The 21297-nt window shown below is 57.9% G+C and overlaps 7 protein-coding genes across 7 annotated transcripts, besides 2 other annotated features; all 7 read right to left on the bottom strand.

Annotated features, from left to right (window-relative positions):
- Positions 1-1466: 1466 nt before the first annotated feature.
- On the bottom strand, positions 1467-1946 carry LPMP_050480 (hypothetical protein; the record flags this gene model as incomplete). Its single annotated transcript, XM_010705510.1, has 1 exon — positions 1467-1946. The coding sequence occupies one exon, from the start codon at positions 1944-1946 to the stop codon at positions 1467-1469; it is 480 nt and encodes a 159-aa protein (XP_010703812.1).
- Positions 1947-5581: 3635 nt separating this feature from the next.
- Positions 5582-7210, bottom strand: LPMP_050470 (monocarboxylate transporter-like protein; the record flags this gene model as incomplete). Its single annotated transcript, XM_010705509.1, has 1 exon — positions 5582-7210. One exon carries the CDS (start codon positions 7208-7210, stop codon positions 5582-5584), a length of 1629 nt encoding a protein of 542 aa, XP_010703811.1.
- Positions 7211-8213: 1003 nt separating this feature from the next.
- Positions 8214-8927, bottom strand: LPMP_050460 (hypothetical protein; the record flags this gene model as incomplete). Its single annotated transcript, XM_010705508.1, has 1 exon — positions 8214-8927. One exon carries the CDS (start codon positions 8925-8927, stop codon positions 8214-8216), a length of 714 nt encoding a protein of 237 aa, XP_010703810.1.
- An 849-nt stretch (positions 8928-9776) lies between these two features.
- Positions 9777-10219: a repeat region.
- A 391-nt stretch (positions 10220-10610) lies between these two features.
- LPMP_050450 (GTPase, putative) lies at positions 10611-12542 on the bottom strand (the record flags this gene model as incomplete). The annotated part of the gene is made up of 1 exon (XM_010705507.1): positions 10611-12542. One exon carries the CDS (start codon positions 12540-12542, stop codon positions 10611-10613), a length of 1932 nt encoding a protein of 643 aa, XP_010703809.1.
- Positions 12543-13364: 822 nt separating this feature from the next.
- On the bottom strand, positions 13365-13955 carry LPMP_050440 (hypothetical protein; the record flags this gene model as incomplete). The annotated part of the gene is made up of 1 exon (XM_010705506.1): positions 13365-13955. The coding sequence occupies one exon, from the start codon at positions 13953-13955 to the stop codon at positions 13365-13367; it is 591 nt and encodes a 196-aa protein (XP_010703808.1).
- Positions 13956-14572: 617 nt separating this feature from the next.
- Positions 14573-14851: a repeat region.
- A 142-nt stretch (positions 14852-14993) lies between these two features.
- LPMP_050430 (hypothetical protein) lies at positions 14994-17513 on the bottom strand (the record flags this gene model as incomplete). Its single annotated transcript, XM_010705505.1, has 1 exon — positions 14994-17513. One exon carries the CDS (start codon positions 17511-17513, stop codon positions 14994-14996), a length of 2520 nt encoding a protein of 839 aa, XP_010703807.1.
- Positions 17514-17970: 457 nt separating this feature from the next.
- Positions 17971-20016, bottom strand: LPMP_050420 (hypothetical protein; the record flags this gene model as incomplete). Its single annotated transcript, XM_010705504.1, has 1 exon — positions 17971-20016. One exon carries the CDS (start codon positions 20014-20016, stop codon positions 17971-17973), a length of 2046 nt encoding a protein of 681 aa, XP_010703806.1.
- Between the last annotated feature and the right edge of the window lie 1281 nt (positions 20017-21297).

Here is a 21297-nt window from a genome sequence, read left to right as displayed (position 1 = left end):
GTGTGTGTGTGTGTGTGTGTGTGTGTGTGTGTAGTACTAGTAATTTCTTCCGAAGGTACAACGAAGGACGTTTTTTTGTATTAGTTCGAGCGATACGCACCCCCCCCCCCCACACACACACACACGCAAACGAGAGTACCGCTCAAGACACGCAGACGCACACACCCCTACACATCTTCACAGAGGAGTCTCTGCCTTGCCGGACGTGCTGTCGGGCTGGACGGTGGGTACGGTAGTGCAGAAGGAGGGAGTACGTACCAGCAGAGGTTTGGGGTTAGACGTCTCAGCGTCAGCGTTAGTGGGGGAGGCAGGCGGGAAGGCCCATGGAGGAACGGTACGATCGGCCGCTTTAGAGGGAAATCTAAAGACCAACGGGGTTCGAGAGGAGGAGAAGAGGGGGTGCACAGAGGGCTCTTCGAGCAACTCTGTTGTCTCAAACAAGAGCGAGTTACGGTGGCCGCGAAGCCCATTCGTGTGTGAGACTCGAGAAAGGAGAGGGGCGGTGTTGATGGTGTAAAGGGGCTGAGCGAGTGAGCGTTTGTTCCCACGTGTGGCTGTCTTGAGAGGAAAATGGGGGGAAGAAGGCCGAACTCCTCAGATAAGATGGCAAAGAGCGCCTTGTTGCCTCCTGTTCCTCCCCCCTCCCTCCCTCTCGTTCTCCCCAGCATCCCTCCAGCCGCTCTCAAGATGGGCAAACACCAAACACATCTGTGCGACAAACACTCCTACACGCGTACCTCAATGCACTTCGATGACGTTACGCTCTCCTCTGCCTTCCCCTCTTCCTCCGCTCTCACCCTCACTCCAATCAAAGCCGCTGCTCTGACTCCTCCTGCTTCCAGGGGAGAGGGAAAGGAGGAGGAGGAGAGGGGGGAGGGGGGGAGGCGAGCAAAAAGGGTGTGCACGGAAGGGGCGCATGCAAAGGCGCAGAAGTATAAGCCGGCAAACAAACCCACAGCCCCCCCACCCACCCAAAGACACCGAGGCCGACTTCGGCTACCGAGGCGTGGCCAATTGCCCACTGAGAGAGTTAGGAAGGGTCACCCCACAACGATACTCCGCCACAGCAGGCAGATGCTGATGGCAGAAGGATAAAAGGAGGGGGGGGGGAGGTAGGAGAAGGGGAATATGATCAAAAAAGAGTGGGGAGGTGTGTCATCCATGTCCTGTCGGCATCGTCGCACACGGTAGCAGCGACCACAACTTTCCCCACCCCAATGCACCCCATCCTCATACAACCACGGTGACACTTCTTGCTTCTCACATTTCGCTGGTCTTCTCGTCTTGTACCCGACTCTCTTTCGCACTCCTCATATGCGAAGGTAACGAACCTTCCCCGGCTTCTCCTCACTCGGTTTTTTTTCTCTACCGTTGCGCTCGTCCTCGTCAGCACACCTTTTCCTTCCGCCCTCTCGCCCCCCCGCCTTACAGCCGCCTCAGAGATCGGGCGCTTCCTCCCCGCTTCCTCAGCGGCCACGGCCGCAAGCTGCCGCTGCTTGATCACGCGCCATGTACTCCGCGCCCGCCATTCCACGCAGCCGGTTCGGTTGCCAGTTCTTCACGATTTCCTCCACAAACGGCGAGGTCGGCTCCAGCGAAGGAAAGACGGAGCGGCGTCCGACCATCACAGCGACGATGAAGATGAAGAGACACTTCGTGAGAAAGCGCACGATGAGCAGAAAGTCAGCGAAAGACACGTCTGTGATGGCCATCTCGCCCGAGCCCAGGTACGCCATCTCATTCCGAAGCTTCGCCCACCGGTACGGCAGCAGCACTCGCTGCCCGTCTACGTACTCGCGCCAGACAGCGATCGTGATGTCCTCACCTCGCGCCTCGTAGGCATCGATGTGTCGCTTCAGTGGTTCGTCCATTGCTGCTATCTGCCTCGCGCACATGGCTACCGGCACTGTGAAGGGTTTTGCTAACGCGCGGGCTAGACGGCTCATCTTCCTATCCAAGAGAAGGCCTCTGCCTAGTGTGCTGGGATAGCTGTGGAGTGTGCGGCGTGCTGAGGGAAAAGGGAAGGGGGGAGGCAAGAGGTTTTTAGCTGAAGTGGGGAGGGGGGGGGGAGTAGGTGGACGGACGCACAGAGGAAAGTACAGTATATATATATGTGTGTGGATTGCTGAAGGTGCGGTGCGGGTACCAAGCGCGGTGAGGGACTGGGGAGAACAAAAAACGTCATCAAGGGAGAGCGAAAGCGTGCGTGCACAGAGGCAGCAGCAGCAGCAGGGGAAGGGAGGACAGCCAGGAGAGGGAAGAACAATGAGATGGAATTGAGCGGGAGAGGGGGGGGTGACGTGTGCAGGGAGCATCATTATCACCATGCACATCGTCGTCATGTCGTAAGGGCAGCAAACGCCCCTCGGAAGAATGAATAAAGGAGTGGGCGCACACCTGCACGATTGATCGTCAGTGCCCGGGATGAAGGATGAGTAGTCCCCCGCACAACTCGGCTTGTCGAGGGAGGGAGGAGGAGGGGAGGGGGGGGGTAGGCAGGCACCCCTGCTATCATGATCACCACCGCAGGGTGAGAGTGAGATGGGGAGAGAGAAAGTTAGGCACACACGCACGTGACGGTAAGGGTGACCGAAGGGAGAAGGCGGTTCGCCGCGGCGCGCACAACGCTTCTCCCTGCGTCCACCTTCAATACATATCTGTTGCATCTCCTCTGAGAGTCAGCCGCTGCTCGAACTCCACCTGCTTTATCCATCGCTTACCGGATACACTCGGCAAAGAGGAAAGAGAAGGAGAAGTGCCGCAGCGATGACCCCTATGCCTATTAATGCATATTTGCGTCCCTTTCCTGTACGCGAGTGGCACTTGCTCGTGTAGGTGAAGTTGAAGGGACCGAGACAGAGAGGGAGGGAGGGAGGGAGAGGGGGGGAGAGAAAAAGCGTGAAGACCGAGACGAAGAGCACACGGGGGAGGGAGGTGGTGAGATGGGGCCATACGGCTACCTCATCGATGCTATCATCCCGCACTCATATACCGACGCTCACAGGACACCCATCACACCACACCCATGCAGGCGCATCCGCTCACTTCTTCGCATTTTATCACTACCCCCACTACCCCAACAGGAAAGAAACCTTCTTGTTATTCGTACCCTCTCTTTCCGGGGGGGGGGGTTCACTGCAGTAGTTGCGCGTATGGAGAGACAACCGTGTATGATGGCGAGAGTCATAAGCAAACAAAGCATCTGACTGACCCCTCCCCTTCCTTGGCGCCTCGCCCCCCCCCTCTATCCCCACCGATCTTCCCTTTCTCATCCATTGCACTCGAGCAGCATCATCACGCGACTGTTTTTCCCTCTATTTCACTTTTGGTCGTCGCTTCTCTGTCGTGTACGCACATCTCGCAACTCAACAGACTTGGGCGGTAGTGTTGGGAGAGGGGGGGGCGAATGGAACCAGTGACGATATCCGCAGAGGGACGAGTGGGCGGGGGAGAGGAGGAGGATACACGCACACGTGTACATGCAGGAGTTTACACATCAATACACCTACTCATATATGGGTTGCACGTGAAGAGGGGGAGGGAGATGAATACTGAAGGGCGTCGCTACGATGCGCTGCGAGAGTCGTAGCAAATGAGAAACACAGAGGTAGAGAAAGACGCCCATGATGACTGTGGTGAGGAGAGTTGAGAAAGGAAAGGATAAAGGAGAGGCAGACAAGACGACAAATAGCGGATATACACCCACGCACACATGCACCCATGCATATATATATATATATATATGCGTAGGCGTGTTGCTATCTGCGTGCGCCTGTATGCGTCTGCACCTCTCTCTTCCCCGCCTCGTCCATCCACCCACCTCCTCCTCTCTTGCTTGATCTCTCTCTCTATCATTACCCCTACAGTCACCCTCAAAGTAAAAGAGCATCGACACAGACATGCGGGCGCAGGGAGACGTCGATATAGACACATGCTCAGGCTCACGCAGCATGCGCCACCCTCCCTTCCCCCACACACATACACACACACGGGTCCAGCAATGGCAGTTCATGTCGCGTTTGTCTGTCCCTGCGCGTGTGCGTGTGGGGGAGGAGGATGTGTGTGTGTGTGTGTGTGCCCGCGTTGTTTGTGCCCCATCCTCTTTTGGTCGAGTATTTGCGGTCGGTTAAGAACAAAGAAAAAGGGGAGAGGGGGGGAGGAGGTGAACAACACAACAAACAGTACAGCAGTGCTCACCACGCCTACCCACACACACATTCACATTGGCCCCCTCCCCCCCCCCCACACACACAAATACGCACATACACACCGAACGAGTGAGGAGAAGCAGCAAGACAGACAGACAGAGAGAGGGGGGGGGAGTGACGGCATGGAGAAGCAGCAATATGCACGCACGGATGTGTAGAGGTACCAGATTTGCGGTACCCCCCTCCCCACCACATTCACCGCCGTGAGGAGGGAGAGGAGGGCAGGGACGGGGGCGGTAAAGAAAAAAAAGCGATTTGCGCTCGTCCGCCGCATCGCCCCGGATAACCTCCTTTTACTTCCCCACACCTCTCTGTCTCCTTCCGCTTCTCGTGCTTAGTATTACCCCCCTTCTTCCCCCCTCCTCCTCACATCAGAATCTACTCGCCCCTCGCCTCTCTCCCCAATTCCCTCACTATTAACAGCACGAGAGTTACTGCTGTTTCCTCCTCCGCAAAGGTTTGCGCAGTTTGCGGGCAAACCCCAATGAGCGAAATGAGGAGAGGAGAGTGGGGAGGAGAAAAAATGGAAAACAACAGTAGTAGGGAAAAAAATACACACACACACACAAGCATATATATATATATATATGCTTGTGCGTGTGTGTGTGCGTGTGTGTGATACCCGACGATCTCACCCCTTTGCGGGGTATGTGTACACGCTCCTGCGAGTGCGTGGTCGGAGTCTGTGGCCAGTTTGCGGCCAGGTAAGGGAGAAGAGAGAAGTTAAGTGCGCACCCCACAAAGTACAATGAAGAAGGCAAAACAAGAAAAAAAAACACGCGTGCACGTGGAACGAGACCGAAAGTCATTTTGCGACGCGAGTCCATTTCTCCCCCCCCTCCCCCCCCCGTGGGCACCATTGCGTGTGCGTGTGCTGGTGACGATGCGGCCGGGAGCCCGCGAAGGGGGCGGCCGAGAAGGAGAGCGTGTGGGAAGGGAGGGGAAGAAGGGGGGGGGGCGGAGTAGCGTTAAAGGAAAGAGGTGATACAAGAAGACGTCACGACACTCGGACAGCAAACAACAGTGGCGACAGCAACAATAACGACTAGAGCCCAGAATGCTACGTGGGAAAGGAGGAGAAGGAGAAGGAGAGGAGAGGGAGGGGACTCAGCCATGCGTGTGAGATGGCAGAGTACTGACAGGGCCATTCACAACCGGCGCCAAGCACCACCCTGGCAGCGGCTGCAGCAAGGGGGAAGCCCCCCCATTCTACACCAGGGAGAGGGGGAGAAGCCCAGGGCGCTTCACATTGACAGCAACTGCGATGGTGTGTAGTGTGGCGGCATTCCTTTCTGCTGTGGTATGGCGGACGAAGGAGAGCAGGGCGACCAGTGGGCCGAAGGGAGGCGGTGGGGCCACGTGGGGCCATTGCCTCACCCCTGCCTCAGCATGCGCTTGACGACACGACCGACGCGGCTCTGCTTCTCTGGCCACAAGAGCAGGTAGCACAGTACTCCCGGAAGCGTCATGCAGCAGCTGATGAATACACAGCCGTACGAGTAGTTGCCATGGTAGCGACTATTCAGCTGCGCCTGAATTGGCGGGGCCGAGAAGCCGCCAAGGCAGGCCGCCACAAACACGCTGCCCATGAAGAGGCCCAAATTAGGCCCGTGGAAGTCCTTGGCGATCAGCGCCGGCATCATGGCAAAGATGCCAGCCGTGCAGAAGCCGATAACACTCAAGCACACGGCAAAGGCTGCGTAGCTGCGGCAAAACACAAGCAGCGATGTTGCCACACCACCGACGGCGGCGCAGATCGTGTAGGCGAGGGCGTCATCCGTGAAGGAGGCCATGCCGCCTACCAGGATGGAGCCTATAATCTGAAACACACCCCAAAATGTAAAAACTGTCGATGCCTTGGAGGTGCTGATGGCGGTGACGTTCTCGTACACCGTGCCAGCACTGCCCATGGAGGAGACGTAGGGGACGGTCATGTAGATGAGTCCGTAGAAGGCCCACCCGTAGATGGCGAACATGAAGAAGTGCGTAAGGAAGCGAAGAGAGAGGAAGACGCGTATTATCTCTCTCCAGGTCAGGCGCCGCACGTGCATATCCTGGATCAGATCTTCTACCCCGCAGACCCGGGTGCCAAGCGCTTCCTTTCCATTCTGCGGGGTCTGCTGCTGCTGGTGGTGACGATCCACTAACTCGCTCATGTTCTCGTTGCAGTGGCTTGCCGCCTTTTCCGCCTCCGCACTCATGGGCTGGATCATCTGCGTCGTCTGTGAGGACGTAACTTTTTTATCTGTCTCGGCTGTTACAGCGAGCACAATATTGTCCCCCTCCTCGCTGAGGTTGTCGCCGCGGCGGTTTGAGGTGTGCGCTGGCTCGCTGTGGCTGTGGGCGTGCTCCTCTATGTCAATGTCGTCTTCGATCGGGTGGCGGCGGCAGGAGAGGATGGTTCCTACCAGTCCGATGGAGCAGAAGGCAGACATGAGGCGGAAGGTGTGGCGCCAGCCGTAGACGTCCACGAGACTGCCGAGCACCGCCGGAACAACGGCGCTGCCTACGCCGCCGCCGGAGAAATTGATCCCTTGTCCAAGACCGAGCCGACGCCGGAACCATGAGCCGGTTGCTGCTGCGCCAGGCGACAGCATAAACGCGGAGGAGATGGAAGCGAGCAGCGAGAAGGATGCCGTGACCTCCGGCGAGCTCTTCGCAAAGGACGAGCTCAGCCACAATGCAGCGAATAACATCACCGTAGAGGTGAGCATCATAACTCGCGGCGGCACGCGATCGACAAGGAAGCCGGCGAAGACGCCGAACACCGGTGACAGCCCTAGAGAGACGGAGTTACCGAAGCTGACGGTCGTTGCGCTTGGGTAGCCCAGAGACGGGTCATTCTGCATACTGTTCGAGAAGATCGAAAAACTGTTGTCGATGCCGTAGCTCATCATTTGCATCAGAGCCCCTGAGATGGCGACGAGGTAGCCGATCCAGTGGTCCGGCGGGCGGTGGGTGATGGACCGGTTCACCCTCTTCCACACCTCAAAGATTTTCATGGCTTCTGTGAAGGAAGGGGAAGAGAGGGCGCGTGGCAGTGGCGGGGGTACTTTACCTTAACAGTGGCAACACGCGAGCCGTCGCACCTAAATAGTCAAGAAACACAACAACAGCAACGAGAACTTAAAGGAGAGAGGAGTGTAGAAACGAAAATGGGAAGGGTGCGAGGTGTATGCATGAGGCAAGAGAGTGAAGGAGTGGATAGTGATGAGCTTACCTGATTGGTTCACGACATGGCGCGCATGGCATTCATCATCATGGCGGTCGATCATCAGACAAGCAAAGGAAAGGAAAGGAAAGGAGGGAAGGGGAGGGGAGACGAAACTGACGCGAGTGAGAGGGGCAGACAGCAGCAATACAGCACTTCACAGTACAGAGAGAGAGGCATGAGAAGGGCATAGAGGGCACATACGTCCTTATCGGCAAAACCACGACAAGTCGGAGACGAGGTGGGAGGGGGGGGGGTGATTGGCCGTCACAGACGGGCCTGGGCAGGGCTCAGTTGTGTCCGTTGAGAGTCCTCCTCTTCCTTGGTCTTACGCCGGCACATCGACACCTCGACAACCACCTGGAGAGGAAAGGGAGAGGTGGGGGGTGGGGGAAGCCAATGAGGGACAGAGAGTGGGCGAGATGCGTGAAGGAGGGGGGAGGGGGAGGAGGAGAGAAGACACCACTTCAACAGTTTCCTTCGCATGCTCTCGCCTTCTAGTCTTCGACTTTCTATATGAACACCCACGTGCACATACCGGAATCTTCGACTCCTTTTTCTCTCTGTACCGCATAATGGCGCAGCAAGGGAAAACGAGTGCGTGGGTGGGGACACACCATCACGATGGCGGCGATGACATGTGTGAGCCATGCGCTCACTGTAGTGCCCCGGCTGGAAAGCAACGAGAGTGGGTGAAGGAGGAAGGTGGGCCATGGGGGAAGGGGCATACGGTCGCAACACATACACATATATCACACCACTGCAAACGAGAGGGAGGCACAGCCTTGGGCCTGTCATCCAGACTTGGGTAGGGACTGTATCGCTTCAGCCTGCCGACGTGCGCGGCTTTTCTGCGCAGCCTCACGCCCTTCGCGCAGCAGCTCCTCAGCACGCCGGGCTTTCGCATTGAAGTAGGCATCCCGTTCCTCGCGAAGGAGTCGCAGCGCCCATCGCGCTCGTTGTGCCGCCTTGTCGTTCGGTGAAGAAGGCACAGGCGGTGCGGCTGCGACATGGGGCTGTTGTCGAGGCAGAGCGCTGCGGGTGGTGTCCGCCTTTCGCCGAGGTGTCGCTGGTTTTGCGGTACTCCGGCCCCTTCGTTTTGGCGGTGGTGGTGGCTCGCTGGTGGCTGCCAAAGGCTGTGGAAGCGACGAGGAAAGGCCACTGATGGTGTCAGTCACAGAGCGAGGGCGGGGCGGATACGGTGGCTGTAGAGGTCGTGCCGCATCGTCGGCTTGATGCCTCCAAGGCAGCGGCAGCGCTGATGGCTGTGTAATGCAGGGAGTAGTAACCACTTCAGGCTTGGCAGCTACATAGCCCCCGTTGTGAACCATGGTAGGTTCCCCTGCAGCAACCGTAGTGGCAGAGTCACTACCGTCGAGAAAATCAAGGCTACTCAGCTGATGAACAAGCAGCTGTGTATAGTGTCGTTGCAGGGCATCGAGGTGCCGGAGCTCCGTCTCCAGCTCCTGCGCGAGGGCAACGGCATGCGGCAGAGTTGCATTACTCATCCCAGTGCCGGCATGCTCTACACACTCAGAAGAGAGGAAATCAACGTGTAGGCCCCTCTCCGACCTTTTTCTGAGCTCTCTTGGTTTCCACTTGTTTTCCGGATTGTCTGTGGAGCTTTTCTATGTTGTTCTGGATGATGGAGCCTGGCAAGCAGCAGGCCGAGGAAGGTGAGGTGCGAACAAAAAAAGGGACACGCCCAGGGGTAGTGAAAAGAGCGATTGGTGGTGGTGGGGGGGGGGCAGAGGAGATGCGATGGAGAGAGGCGTCTGTGGTACTGGTCGAGTGGCGAGGGACGCCTCGAAGTGCAAAACAAAAAACGTGAAAAGACAGGCGAGAGAGCGCGCGCGCTTGTTTGGTGCGGCCACCTCTTGCGTCCTTCCCAGTGGACTCCAAGTTCGCCGTCCGAGGTGTACAGCAGCGACGCTACAGAGACACCTTTCTCTCTGTCCACGCCTGCCACCGATCCTACGCGGTGGAATGCACCGTGGGAGCGCGTTCATGAAGTCGCGGAGGTCTTTCCTACTGCCACCTCCCCCTCCCCAATACCCAACGTCACTCCTTACATTTTCGTTTGTTGTCTCTTTTTTTTATATTTATTAGGCCCTGTGCTTTTGCTCGTTACCCTGGCGGAGAGGAGGGGAGGCGGCTGGGCTTCGTACGTGCACTGCGTCCAGCCGTGTCGGCATGTGTAATCCTGAGCGTCTTCGCTTACAAGCGGAGCCACCACACCAAAGCACCACCACCAACAAACAGACACACACACACATAGCGGAGCTCGTTAAGCGTAAAGGAACGGAAAGAATCAACGAAATAAATGAGCTTAACATGTACGCCCCCAGCCACTGGAAGACGTGAGCTCATGCGCCCCACTCCACTCGACCTGTCGCCGGCCCCATCACGTGGTGCAAAGCAGCGCCAGGCGTACGCCCTAGAGCAATGCGCCGACCCAGCCATCACAAGCACGGCCCCTGCTATCCACTCTAGTCAAACACCACCCTCGCCTCCCGGGTCGCCTCGCAGCCTCACCCATCGCGCCGACCATAACCTGGTGCGTCTCGCGGGGCGGCGCCGGCTCCTCACCAGCATGCTGCGAAGGTCGGGTGGGGCGCGTCCGAGCCATGCTGGCGCTCTGCCCATCCCATGGCTGGCACAGGCCTGTGGGCTGTCGCAGGCCGCCGGCATTGGTAGCGACGCGTCGCGGTGACTCCCCCCTCGTGTGTCGTAGGCGCTGGACCCTGCCACCGCCTGGGACGGTTTGGCATGGTCGGGGTGGGGGGCTCCCCGGCCTCTCTCCGCGCGTACCGAGGTGTGCCCCGCTGTCATCAGGGCAGAGACAAATGTAGAGGAAAAAAAATGTCCCACAACATCACATAACACCGTGTGACGGTGCTGCCCAAGCGAAAACATATCATCAGGAGGAGGAGGAGACAGAGCAAGCCAGACGCACACACGCGCATGGGTGCAACGAAGAGAAAACAAGAAGAGAAGAACGAAAGTAAATGTGATAAGCAGTCTCGGGCAGCAACAGAAACAAGCAGAGCAGCGGGTGGTTGGATGTAAAACAGCAACGGTAACAGCTGTGTCTCGGATACTGTGATCAACGAGACGCGAGAAGATCGCCCATGATGCCTGGCAGAGGAGACGTCAGAAAAAAAAAACGCAAATTCACACTTTTCGTTGCATTACTCCTTGGCAGCGGCTAAGAATTGCGCCCAAAGCGCGTCGTCGCTCTCGTGCTCGGCGTCAGCTACAAAAGCCTCCACGCCCTCCTGCTCCTCGCGCGCGGCTCTCCGCTTCTCCTGCTGCTTGACTTTCCGTTGTTTCTCCTCCTGCTCACGCAAATACGTGGCCACTGTTGCCATCTCCTCATGACCGATCCCCACTGACCGCTGTGTGCGTCCCTTCTTCGTAGAGAGTTTCTCTGTCTTATTCGCCTTCGAAGGCTTGATCGCTTTCTCCTCGTTCTCCTCGTTCTCCACTCGACTATCTCTGTCGACTGGGGCATCGTCAGTCGTGTTATTCACAGTCTCCTCACTGCTGTCAGCTACGCTAGCCTCGTCGTCTTCCTGCTCTTCATCGCCATTATTCATGGTGTCATCAACCACGTTAAAAGAGCTGTAATGCTCAATCAACTTCATTTGTTTTGCCTGAGGCTGCTCAGTTGCATCACGGTAGTGTTTATTGGACTCGAACGGCGGCGCGTTAAACCACGGCAGACGCCCGCGCTGCCAATCGTACAAGACCATGCGCGCAGCAGCTTCCACGTCCGGCTCCCCTCCAGCGACCAGCTTTCCGCGTAGCTTTGCGAGCTTTTCGAGAAAATCAACAACATCACGCCATTCTTTGACGCTATATGTGGCCACAATATCGCGATGCTTGACAATCTTCAACACGGTGTCCACCACATCTGTCTTGTCCGCATTTCCGAGACGCTCCACACGCACAACACCCTTGAGCACCGCCTGGACATCGTTGTTTGACTCGCGGTCGTACACCACACCGGGGCAGTCAATGAGGAAGATACTCCGTGTCAGCGCAACATACTGCCACACCTTTGTCTCACCAGGAATGGGCGCCACTTTGCAGACGGATTTACGACGTAGTGTATTAATCAGCGAGCTCTTTCCTACATTCGGGTAACCGATCACACCTACCGAAATCGGTGTCTTGGTGCGCTTGTTGCCGCGGTGTGTCACGTTGTGCAGACGCGCGAATTGCCGGAGCAAAGAAATGACGTTACCTTTGCCGAAAGGATGATTTACACTGGCATGGAAGGCGATGGTGGGATAATCCTTGCTGAGAATCTGGAGCCAGCGAGCTGTTGCCCACAGAGGGACTAAATCGCACTTGTTTAACACCAGAACAAAGTGTTTATATATTTTTTCGCGACGCATGAAATCCTCCAGAAAAGCGCTTCGCGTACCCATTGGATCGCGCGCGTCGACGACGTACAACACTACGTCCGAACTGTCAATCACTTTATACAGCTCGCACCAAATTCGGTTTGATTGACCTTTGGTCATCAAAATGCCGTTCCTGGTTTTATCGTTGCGATCCTTGTGCACTCCCTTCATCAAATCGCGGTCCTTCTCTTTTTTGTTGCAGTCGTAGTTGTCCCCCTTGACGTTAGCCTCTGTGGCCAAGGCTGACATATCCACAGCATTGAGTCGCACACGCTTGCGGTTCGCCTTGTCACCAAACGTTTTGTCCCACACCATTTCTTTGCGGATACTTCCGTCGGTGTTCTTCGGCTCTTCTAGAAGGCTCAGCGGCAACTTGGATTGCTTGATGATGACGCTGTACGGGTCCCTGTACTTGGCTCCCATTTCTTCGCGGAATTTCTGAAGTGCCTCCTGGCCGATGGTCCGGGTGTTACCAAACCAGCGGCGGTCAGGTGCAATACGTGCCATCTGCTTCTCAATGCGATCAGATGCTGTGAGCACACTTCCCTTGATAATGTTGCCCTTTTCGTCACGTTTGATTTTTGACTTGTACATTTTCAGCCGCTTAATAGTGCGTTGATCTCGAAGACTGGTCTTGTTTGGGTCGGTGCGCCGGTTGGGGTTGGTGGGGGTGAGGAGCCCCTTCCCGGCTTTTTTGCCTGGCTTGCCCATTTCTTTTGGTAGGTGAAAAAAGAAAAAATCAATGAAAATTGAGAGGATCGCCGTTGAATTAGTGCATTCGAGGGGCAGGTCCCCGACAGAGAGAAGCACTCTGCTGACAAAAAAAAAAGGAATAGTAGTGCTGACGCGTCTGGGGTCAAATGGCGAGTCAGTTTCCTCCTTTGTTATTTGGCAGTGGTTAAAATGTGAGTGAAATTGTAGATTATAAATTTATACTGTGTTTTTTTTTATGTTTCAAAATAATCCCATTGCGCGATAATGAATTCAGTTGTATATGGCAGTGCAAAGTTCAGCATTGTAGAGAACAAAATGTACAATATGTGATCGAAAAAATAACACACAAAAAAGATATTAGAAATAATGCATTCATAGAAAGCTAGTTGGCATGCTCATGCTTGCCGACGTTGTCATCACCGAAACCAGGACAGGATAGGTGCTTGACAGCTGCTCTCTCGGGTGATAGTACAGCAAAACAAGCATACGCGTGTCTTTGCCTTGAACAGTATACTCACATTTGATTTATCATACCCGTAAACAATGCTGCAACTCAGCAAAGAGTGCCATGCATAGACATATGTCTTCGATCATGTGCTTTTTACCTTCAGGTCGTCAACTTACTTTGGAGGTAATGCAGAGGGCTTCCTGTTACTTTACCAATGAACACAAACACAAAAAAAACCTTAGTAATTTCCTCTTCCAATGCCTTGCATTGCAAATCATTTTTTTTCTGAAAATTACCTCCTTTGATTGTGCACATGTCGACACAATAACGTAACCGGGGTGCCTTTCAATGCTGCTGCTTTCATCATCATCTCATTTCTTCGTTGTGGCCTTTACAGCATCATCAAACCAAGGGTAGTCCTTCGAGACATCGGACAAATCCTCGCTCGTGATTTCCGTCTCTTTATCAAGGCCCATGACCTCATGAATGATACCGCTGTCGTCCTTGCTGCGGAGCTTGCACCCAAGGCCGATGGACATGAAATCGAGCAGTCCCTGCATGCCGAACTGCTCAGCCGCCGTCATTGTCAGTAGGTAATGCTTCTGATTCAGAGGAGAGCAAAGTCGTTGGTTGAAGAAGTCATTATCCCACTGGTCCGTCACAACGTAGGAGAAATCACGGTAAATGCATGGGCGGGTCATCGGGCTAGCAGCATGGCCCTCTACACCGTAGTGCACTGCCCAGCGGATAAGATGCTCCAGCACTGCGGCTGGGAAGCGAAACTCTGGGATCTCATCCTCGGCTTCCTCGATGAATGGGCACTGCTGAGTGTAGTTTCTCGACACCTCGATGTACTTGCCGTCGTCACAATGGACAATGACATAAAGATCTCGGTCCACTTTGAACTCGCCGTTGGGGCCCTTCAGCACCAGGCGAATATCCATAGCTCCTTCCTCAGCCATCGTTGAGGCAATAGTTGGCCGAAAAGAATGAACGGTGCGGCTACAGAATGAGGTGCTTTTCGAGTGAATATTGAGAAATAGAGTGCCTCTAGATAAAAATAGCTTCTTTTCTTTAGCACAGTTGGCAACAAAGTGCAGGTCGAAAGGAAACGAAGAGGTCAGGAAATGAGAGGGAAAGTGAGTGGGAGTGGAGAATGAGACATCTGTGGCGATTCGTGTATGAGAGTCATAAGGGCAACCGAGACAATGGGGTGGAGCAGATCGCATCTCTACTAGTCAAGGCGCTTTCAAGAGTCAACGTGTTTCGCTAATGTGAAATTTAGCCGAGCAGCACGGAGTGGGCTTCAGCAAAAACTTGTCACTGGCGGGATATTTCAAGAAAGCAAAAGGGCTTTGAATGGAAGTGAGCCAAACGGCTTTTCGAACGTCGAGAAACCCGTGTAAGGGTCGTATGGAAAGAAACCGTTCTCCGCCTTGACAAATGGGTGTGCTCTAGGGAGCCCCCTCGCCTTCCTCTCGCGAGTGGCTTAAAGGTGGCGTGGGGGCGCTCAGCGACCATTTGCTTGTGATGTTGGGGGCCGCCCCTCGGCTTTTCCTAAGGAGGGGGGGGCCTTTTTGGTATCCGCCAGGACACCGCCGGCTCCTCACCAGCATGCTGCGAGGGTCGGGTGGGGCGCGTCCGAGCCATGCTGGCGCTCTGCCCATCCCATGGCTGGCACAGGCCTGTGGGCTGTCGCAGGCCGCCGGCATTGGTAGCGACGCGTCGCGGTGACTCCCCCTCCCCCCTCATGTGTCGTAGGCGCTGGACCGTGCCACTGCCTGGGACGGTTTGGCATGGTCGGGGTGGGGGGGCTCCCCGGCCTCTCTCCGCGCGTGCTGAGGGTGTGCTGGGCTCTCGGGCACCAGGGGAGGGGGGCGGCCCATTTTATATTTTTTGCCGTGGGGCGGAGCGTCGGCCCGGGCGCCGCCCTGGCATTTCCGAAACAACCCCCCAGGCGCGCGCGCGGCGAAAGCGGCGGCGGGGTTCGCTTGCACAGCTTACGTGGGCAGCAGGTCAATTACCAATTCGGCGGGGACGCCGATCGACACGAGCGCCGGCGCGGCCCGCGCGGCGGAGAGGCCCTGTAACTCAGCAACGGACGCCATGACACGCACCAGCGTGCGCCACACACGGGGGTCGTCCGCCCCGCTCTTGTCGCTGCTTTGATGCCCCCTGTCGGCGCCAGGGGGGCGCGGACGGGCCAGGTCAATGGTGCTCGCGAGGACGTTTTCCTTGACAAGGATGTCGTCAAGTGCCGCTTCCTCCTCCTGCGGCGTCATGGGCGTACGGCGGCGCCGTCGAAGACTGACAGAGTAGTCGACAAGGAACTGGAGCATCTCGTCCATGCGAGACTGGCTGCGACCGACGAGGCGAGCCATCGAGCATGCCACCTCGTCAAACAGCTCCGCTCGCACAGGCGGTTCTGCTGCAGCAGTGTCGTCCGGCCAGTGTGGGAAAAACGAAGCCATGACCGCCGTTGCCAGGCTCAGTTCCTTCAGTGTGGTGCGTGGCGCGCGGCACATGTGGCGGACTTGTGCCTGCGCGGATGACCAACCGTCGCTGCGCGATGCCGCGGCCGAGAGCAGGGCAATGGGATGCGCATATCGAGACGCGGCCGGTGCGTGCATAGCGCACAGGTCGACCGTCTCGGCGTCCCGCCGGAGTGCGGCCCACAGCGTCATGGATTCCCACACACCACCTTGCTCGCGTGTGAAGCTGATTGGCTTCGCCGGATGCGCGCCGTCACGGTTGTCGTTTACCTCGGTTGGCGCATCCGCTGCCTCTGACCCCGCCGTGTTCATCCGAATTAGGTGTCGGAGCGCGCGCGTGCACTGATCGTAGTTGTCAGAGGAGCGGAGCGCAGACGCGGCGTGTCTGTCGTGTGTCGGCCGCAAGAAGAGCTGCAGCACAGACCAATGCGTGTAGCAATTGACCAGCGGGCGCGGCAGCGTACGGTAGAAGAGCATGGCTTCCGTGTAGTGTCCCGTGGCAGCGAGGGCGACCATGGCGTGGTTGTAGATAGCGGCGTGGTGCTTGTCGCGCTCCTTCAGCATTGTACCCGTCGCCACTGTGAGGCGGTCGGCGTCGCGCGCTGCTCGCACGCACTCCGCCGCCTTTGCCTGCACCGACTCGTCGCTCACTCGCCACCTTGCGGTACCATTGCTCTCAGGCCGCTTGGTGCTGCTGTCGGTACGCGACCCCGAAGACGCGACCTGCAGTGCCAGCGAGTCGCCGTAAAAGAAAAGCAGCACCATCCATGGCTGCTCTGCCGCTTGAAGCATCGACATGAGGCGCCCCATTGTCACCGCGTCAGCAAAGCGCTTTCCCTCCGCGGCCGCTTGTGCTACAGCAGGCGCTCCACTAGTTGTCCCAGCCAGTTCCAGCACCGCCCCGACCGCATCCCGCCAGCGGCTGGCTGGACAGATGGACAGATAAGTGTCCATGATGAGCCGCAGCGCCGTAGCGGACACACGCTGCTGTTGCTGTTGCCCCTCTGCGCTGGTCAAGGGCACCGTGCTCGACGACACGATCAAGCGGCGCAGGCAATCCACCCACTCGAACACAACATTCCGCTTGGGATTGGCATCGGCACTGGCCGGTTGCCGCGCACCGACGACCGCTCGGTGGCGCATGTCATTTGCCTCCAGCACCCCGCGCAGCCACTCAAAAGAGGCGGTCGCAGCGTCGTCAAGAACGCGAGACAGCGGGACAGCATCTGCCAGTGCCCACGCGCACCGCCACCCGTCCCGACGCAGCTGCGCCACACGGTGTATCACAGCGCGAAATGCACTACCATCATCGCCACACAGAGCGAGTGCCTCCTGCGTGTGACCCGCCGCGACGAGGCCAACACAGCAGTCAACGCGCGCTTCCCAGTCTATGGTCGACGACACTGCTGAGCTCTGCTGTGTGAGCTCCTCCAGCAGCAGTAGCGGCAGTTCCGGGCTTACAGTGGCGAGCAGCGGGGAGCGCATCGGGTAGCGGTAGTGGCGCGCCGACAAGGGAATGTCAGATACCTTGGCCTCAACAAGGCACTGCACCTGCTCCAGCAGCAGCTGCTGCAGTATACTCATCTCGCTGAGCTGCACATCGGAGAGGAGATTGCTGGGACTACTGCTGCGGGTTGAATGCTCTGGCGACCGATTTTGCAGGAATTGCGCGCGACTGCTCTTCTTCATCGGCTGCTTGCGGTGTGCTTCAGCGCAGCTGCTCATGCCGTCTGGGCTGCAAGACGCCGTGGGCGCCACGTACATGGCCTTCTCACTTGCTTGCGAGTACTGCCGCACGATGTGCTCCAGCAGCTCTGCTTTGTCGGCGGTGGTGCCTTCGCGCAGCAGCGACCAACGTGCCTCGCGGAGGACGGCGAGAGCATCGGGATGCAGCTGCGCGTTCGGCAGCCTGCAGAGATGAGCAGCACATAGCTCGTCGAAGAGGTGACGGCGAGCGACAAGCGAGGTTGACGTCGTGTTGGTGCGCTTCGCGTACGTCCGCAGCGCATGCAGCCATGTGGACGACATGAGAGGTAAACAAAGGGCAACGGAGAGGGGGGGGGGGGCGAGAGACGCTCGACACACGTACACTCACTCCACCGAAGACGACCCTGGTGTGAGGACGAAAGAGAAGGAGGTGGAGAGTAAAAGCAAGCAGATATGCAATACATAAGGGATAGGCGGCTTTGTCTCTCGGCGGAAGGCACAGGCGCGTCCGTGACACTGTGCGTCGCAGCTTACCGGTGCACACATGGCGCACGACCTAATTTTCGTCTTTCTCTGCTGTTCTTCCACTCCACAGCCATGCCGCCTTTGCGGAGGTTGCTGAGCAATCGTTGGCGCGCATCAATGTATGCGATGATGGGGGGGGGGGGCCGGCGACGACATGTCGAGTGGTGGCAGGCGTGCACAGACGTGCATCCACAAGCAAGGTGCACTGCTGTCGAGTGATACAAGAAGTCATCGCCGCATTGCCGATGACAGCTCACGTGGGCTTCACCTTTGTCTTGAGGCGGTGAACACGCACCTCGGCGAGTTCCTCCGCTGTGTACCGCTGAGCCAATTCGCCTGGCACGGTCGCCTGCCTGCTTGCCGCGGCCTGCCACAACCAGGTGTCGACCTCCGCTGCAGTGGCCCACCGCGTCTCCTCGTGTCGGAACCCGTCCCGAGTGCGCCGCAGCTCGTAGAGTCCCGCGTGTGCTGCCTCGCTGCCGCTGTCAGACGACGATGACGCGGCGGCGGTGGCCTCTGGGGGCAACCGCACCCACCAACCGTCACCCACGTAACGACCCACGCGCCAGTCGCTGTAGATATCGAACTCGAACGGCGTACTGTCAGCACGGCAGCCGTGGACGATCAGCGAGGGCGAGGCAGCAGCTGCGCTGTGCGATGCCACGTCATCGCCGCCGCCGTGGTCGTCCGGGTGCTCAAACACGAGCTCCATCACAGCCGCGCCGCGGCGGTTGAATTGCGTGCAGAATTCGTTGCCGCGGCCGCAGTAGGAATTGTCCGCGTCGACGATCGTGAAGCCGCCGGGCTGACGGACGATGGCTGGGGTGTCGCCCACCGGCTGGTGCCCAGAGCACACGGTGTGGATGCCGGACTGGAGAAGGTAGGCGGCCACTGTGAGCGGTATGTGATGGGGGCCGTCTACGTTCATCACTGTACCCACTGCAATCGAGTGTGGAGCGACGAAGCGCGGGTAGACGTACGCCCGCAGCGCCTCGCCGCACAGGGGAGTGCCGTTCGACCAATCGGAGAAGGCGGCAGCTTTGAATCGCTCCAAGGCAGCAAGCCAGTCCAGAGCCGAGGTTGCCGAGGCCGCCTCCGGGGCCGAGGCCGCCTCCTGCGCAGGGATCCCTGGCAGCAACCACTGCCCAGCGGTCCGCTGCTCCGCGTAAGAGGTCGCCTCCAGGCTGGGCACAAAGCCGGCGTTGCGGCTGTTCACACCTCCGTGGACGAAAAGAACGCCGTCCAGCACGACGCTGAGGACACCGGCGCGGATGTACTCGTAGTAGACCCCGCCGGGCTGCGCGGCGGCGAAGAAGGAGGCGGCGACCACGGCATCCTCGGCGTTAGCACTGCCGTACCGAATAGCCTCCGCATTAGTTGCGGGAGGTGCCACCGTCACCGCCCCACACCCGTCGGCCGCCATTGCCGCCAACTCACGCAGCTCCTGCCGTCGATGGGCAAAGGTGTTCGGGCCTCCAAGCTTGTACTGCAATGCCCACTGCAAGAACGAAATAGCGTCTGTGCACAGCGTATTGCTGCTGCTGACACAAGCACCGCCGCCACACGGGCTCGAAGCGGCGTGCCCTGCGCCGTCCTGCTGCTGTGCTTCTTGCCGCTGCTGCCTGAGTAGGAAGTCGCGGTACCGCACAGGTTCGGTCAGCGACACCGCTGCCGCCACGATGGTCTCTTTCGACGGTGGTGTTAGCGTGAAGACGTTGTCCTCTGCTGCGTCGGGAGTCATCCCCTCGACCTCGCGTGCCATGCGCGGGTACATGGCCATCTTGTTCACGTCTCGGTTTCCGAGCAGCAGGTGCACACGAGATGGGAAGCGGCGTTTGAAGTCGAGCAGCACCTCGCCGAATGTGATGTCGCTGCCATGGTCGAAGGCGTCGCCACCGAAGACGAAGTGCGAGCTTGCGTCCTGGAAGCCAAGCCGATAGCGAGAGAGGTCCACAAGATGACAATACCCCGGCTCGTAGGCATCAACGGCGGCAGCGGCAGTTGCGGTGGTGGTGGTATCTAGTGTTTGCATGTTGGCAGCAGGGTTGCTTGCTGGAAACGCCTTCGAAGGAGCCGGAAGCACGGCAGAGGACAGCGGTGCCCACCGGGCATTCGCGACTCCCCTGTCGTTGCTGTTACCCGCGCTGGAACGGGGAGGGTCGGAGGAGACCGCAGGCTTTGTCGACTCCCACTGAAGCACTCGTGAGATGGCGACAAAGCGCTGAAAGTACGCAAAGTCGCCCTCCACATCCGTCACGTAGCTGATGCGGCGATATCGCCACAGGCTGTGCCGCAGCATGGCGAGGACGTGGAGGATGCGTGGGTCAGGGAGGGTGCGTGGCGCCCCCTTTAAGCACAGACAGAGAGGGAAACTGGTCTTGACAGCAAATATGATGAGTGAGATGAGGGAGAGCGAAAGCCTGTAGAGGCGCGAGTGCAGATTAACAGCAATGGCACGACGTGCAGGGAGAGGTGGTGGTGGTGGTAGATGAATAGTGCACAGAGGCGCTGCTTTGGCGGGTGCAGGTAGAATAGTGAGATAGTGAGCGAAAGAGGGGGGAGAGGGGGCATCTGCGCGCGTGTGCGCGTGTTATGCAAACACCCCTCCCCTCATTCTCCTTTTCCCGTCCGCAGGCATACGCCAATGTGTGCGCATCGTCAGAGAATCCGATACAGGAGAGCGTGTGTGCGATCGTGCCGCTTACACCCCGCCATATGCCTCCAGGTGTGTAGGTGTGTGTGTGTGTGTGTGTGTGTGTGTGTGTGTGCCTCAGTACGATACGTGCATCTCCTGTTCGGTGCCCACGAGGGCGCTGCATCACCCATCCTTCCGACTTTTCTATCTCACCTGGTGGAGATGTGAACGGGGTAGTGGTGGTTGAATGAGTGGGAGGACTGAGTCGAACACACGAGCAAACAACACAACAAAGCCCCGGGCAGGAGAACCCGAGTGACAGTGAAGAAATACCCTGTCCATTCAACACCCGAGCAAAGCGCAATGCGAGGGGCGTCTTCGCTTCGCTCTGACTATCTGGGGAGGGGGAGAGAGGGAGATGGATGCATGCATGAGCTCTGTGAAGACAACGAGACGGCCAATGGCTGGAACCGGTGGTAGAGGCTCGCGGAGCTGACTGTGGGAGTGGATGGCGGTGGTGTTGAAAGGCCGCGGAGAGAGAGAGAGGAAGGAAGAGGGCGATTGGCGGATGTGTGTCATTCACTCTCCAGGGGCGAGCCATCGTTGCTGTATATATGTGTAAGCGGTGTCTTCGAGAAGAACCGAGTTGGATGATTAAGGGCCACAAGAGGGAGCGGTGGTATGCATGTCTATGTCAGTGAGGGTCTGTGCTTCAGTCGCCTTGGCGACATTGACGACGGTGTGCGCACGTGCGAGTGCAGAGTGGTGAGTGGCTGCATGGGTGGGGCAGCACAGAGAGAGAGAGAGAGAGAGAGAGAAAGCGAGGGCGCAGGAGGGACGGGGATAAGGAGGGAGGCATGGCATGGAGTGGGTGGGAAGAGAGGGAGGAGGGGAGAGGAGAGGAGAGGAGGGCTTTACGAGTGCTTGAATTTGCGTCCTGGGTCC

Source organism: Leishmania panamensis (assembly GCF_000755165.1).
Source record: "Leishmania panamensis strain MHOM/PA/94/PSC-1 chromosome 5 sequence".
Classification (NCBI taxonomy): domain Eukaryota; phylum Euglenozoa; class Kinetoplastea; order Trypanosomatida; family Trypanosomatidae; genus Leishmania; species Leishmania panamensis.
The sequence above is the reverse complement of the archived record's forward strand: the minus strand, read 5'-3'. Positions and strand labels throughout refer to the sequence as shown.